At 36.7% G+C, this 2961-nt stretch overlaps 1 protein-coding gene across 1 annotated transcript; it reads right to left on the reverse strand.

Moving 5' to 3' along the window:
• Positions 1–617: 617 nt before the first annotated feature.
• LOC107491779 (uncharacterized) lies at positions 618–1651 on the reverse strand. Its single transcript, XM_016112698.2, has 2 exons — positions 909–1651; positions 618–810 (listed from the first exon to the last, which is right to left on the reverse strand). The coding sequence occupies exons 1-2, from the start codon at positions 1649–1651 to the stop codon at positions 618–620; spliced, it is 936 nt and encodes a 311-aa protein (XP_015968184.2).
• Between the last annotated feature and the right edge of the window lie 1310 nt (positions 1652–2961).

Raw genomic sequence — 2961 nt, forward strand, 5'->3', positions numbered from 1 at the left:
GCTATATCAATGCATGTGTCGGGTTGCCAATAGAAATATGACAAACTTGGCAGGCTCCTCCAGCTATTGCAGTCTTGGATTTTCTGGCGGTTCCCTAATCTCAGGCCACGGGAATTTGACGACTTTTCTTTTTTGTTGGATTCCAAGTATTGATAGTTGGGCACTTAGACTTTCAGTTTTAGTTTTAGTTTCTAGTTATTAACTAAGTTATTCCCAGTTTATATATTCATATAATGTTGTCTTCGTTCAGGTAGGCCACGTATTTACCAACATCCGACCGCAAGGAGAAGAGAGTTATCCAATGTCGCCTTGCATTGGATCGCTTAGGTGATCGAGATGTAAATTGTTTATGTTTGGTTCCAAGTTTAGCTTTTTGTTTGCCTACATTTTTAGTATTTAATGTTTTAATGGAGCATTTTGTAATCATTTGCAGATTGTTTGGGAGCCTTATGTTGTGCTTGTCGTTATTCATCCAGAGATTCTAACTGAGGAGTACACTCGGTTATAGCGTGCATGTACTAGCCTGATTTACTTTGCTGTCATTGAGTAGCACCAGGTGGATAGGGTGTTGCCACAGCTGGGTGGTGTTCAGCACGTGCGTAAGGCAGCCTCGAACATCAACTTGCTTCATGGCAAGGATGGTAGGGGTGGTGATAGGTGGTTTCCGAGTTACTATCAGGTGTGGCATTTGAGTTGGCAAAATAAAGTTGATTCTGTTTTGTTATCCACACCTTCCTATAACTAGGCTTGAATCCATAGGTTACCTCAGTAGCTTCTTGCAACACCATTATCGTAACCGTTACATCAGCTCTAATCAACAAAAAATCCTCGCACAAATAACATGGTGGTCGAGCTGTCGGTGGTCGCTCGAAATCGAAGTGGCCAAGTAAGTGTGAGGTCCATTGTACCTTCTAACCTCCCAATTACCTTTGCACTGCCGAAGTGTGATGTGAATTATCCACGTGCAACCGTTCCCGAACTCCTTGCATCTCCCATGATATTTCAGATGATCTGACTCTATCACCCAATACTCAACTCTACAACGGATGCTATAATCCTTAATACTCAACACAGCTTTCTCCTTAGATTGGAAAGATTGGCCAATCTGAAATTTCCCAGAAGAATTTTCCTTGTGTAATCCTTGACCTCCGAAAATGGGATCTATGTCCGGTTGCTGGCCGATGGCTTCCAAGTTCAAGGTTGAGAAATGTGGCGGGTGTTGGTGTGACCCAGAACTGGATAGCCCCTGACGTGTTGGTGGGTTCCTAGTAGTATCCTTGTCATTATCCCCTAAGATGTGAGCTGGCTCATCGTCCAAATCATCCTCTTGCATCGCATTTTTAACCCCATCCGATTCACCATCACCTAAAAGACTGGGAATCAAACCAGGTGACTTAGCTAACCCAACTGGAATAGATAGAGGTTCAGCCAACAGACAACCAGGTGCAATGACAGGCATCGAGGTAGAAGCACACCCCACCGTTGACTGAGGATTCGGCGCTGATGCTCCGGAGTTGTCGACACCATCTTCTAACTTGGCATACAGCTCGTGTATTCTCACTACTGAAAAACTGCGCCGACAATGAAACAAATCTTGCATGTCTTCGTCCGACACTATCACAAATGTTTCATACTGCACACTAGTTGACATAACCGCAATCGGAATCTTGTAGAACACTTTCTTCACCCAGTTGACCCCACACAACCCTGCTTTTTGTAATATACTCGTCTTTAGCTCTGAACAAAGTATCTATTGACCAAATAAAAATACTCACCGGTTTTTTATCAGTGAACTTAACACCGTGTCTTTTGCTATTTTTAATTTTTTCAGAGCAATGGACTAGAACAAAAAAACTCTCCTCATTATCCATTTGTGAATGTGTGAAAATGATCATCTACCATCACACCACTCTCTCCTGGTTGGTATATATATAGGCATTTTTTGTGCAAGTATAAACTGCTGGACCCCTGTCGCGATTTATGCACATTTGACCAAATCCACAGAAACTGCGAGACCCCTACCATGGTTTCTGGCCATTTCGAACATCAACGTAAACCGCTAGAGGGGTTAGCCATTTACGTGCATTTGAAATCTATAGAACCCCTCGCAATTTGTAAAAAATGCATTTACGTATGCAATATGCAAAAATTGTAATTGAGTAAATTTGACTCCCAATTAATCTATTTTGGTCATTTGCCCTACAAAAAATATACTTAAAATATTTTGCCATTAATAAAATTATTTTTAAATTTTGTTATTAATATAAATATTTTTAAATTATTTAAAAATATAAAAAAATACACATTTATAAACTAAAAGATTGAATGTTAATAAAAAAAATAACGCAAAAAATAAAATTTTTTATATGATAATTAAAATTTAAAAATTAATAAATAAATCACATTATATTTTTTTTGTTAACAAAAAAGTTTCTAATTATAATTAGATATTTTTTGTACGTTTTTTAATTATTTAAAAATATTTTTGTTGATAACAAAATTTAAAAATATTTATATATAAAATTTTTTATATATATCAACTACTTTATTAGTACAGCAATATACCGTGTACGGATCGATAGCCAGTAAAACTTTTGTCCTCTTGTATGGTCTGTATTGACGAAAAAATCCATAAAAGAGCAGGAGAAACCAAAAAAAGACACCTAAGAATAATAATTTTATGACTAAATAATGATTTGTATTAGTAAGCCAACCACATTAGAGTAAATTCTGGATGGCTGAGAGGTGATGGACTCTGTGAATACAGGTCCAGATATAATTGGAACAGGTAATTACATTGAAAAAATAGATAGAAATTTGTTGTGTTTGAATTTGGTGGACATAAATGTACTGATTGGTTTGGTTTAAGACAAAGATAACAATACATTTAGAGATTATTTTAGGCTCTATTATATTATAACATATTACTAATAGATAGATATATAAATTAGTAAATTAGTA

The sequence above is a fragment of the Arachis duranensis genome, chromosome 6 (genome assembly GCF_000817695.3).
Source record: "Arachis duranensis cultivar V14167 chromosome 6, aradu.V14167.gnm2.J7QH, whole genome shotgun sequence".
Classification (NCBI taxonomy): Eukaryota; Viridiplantae; Streptophyta; class Magnoliopsida; order Fabales; family Fabaceae; genus Arachis; species Arachis duranensis.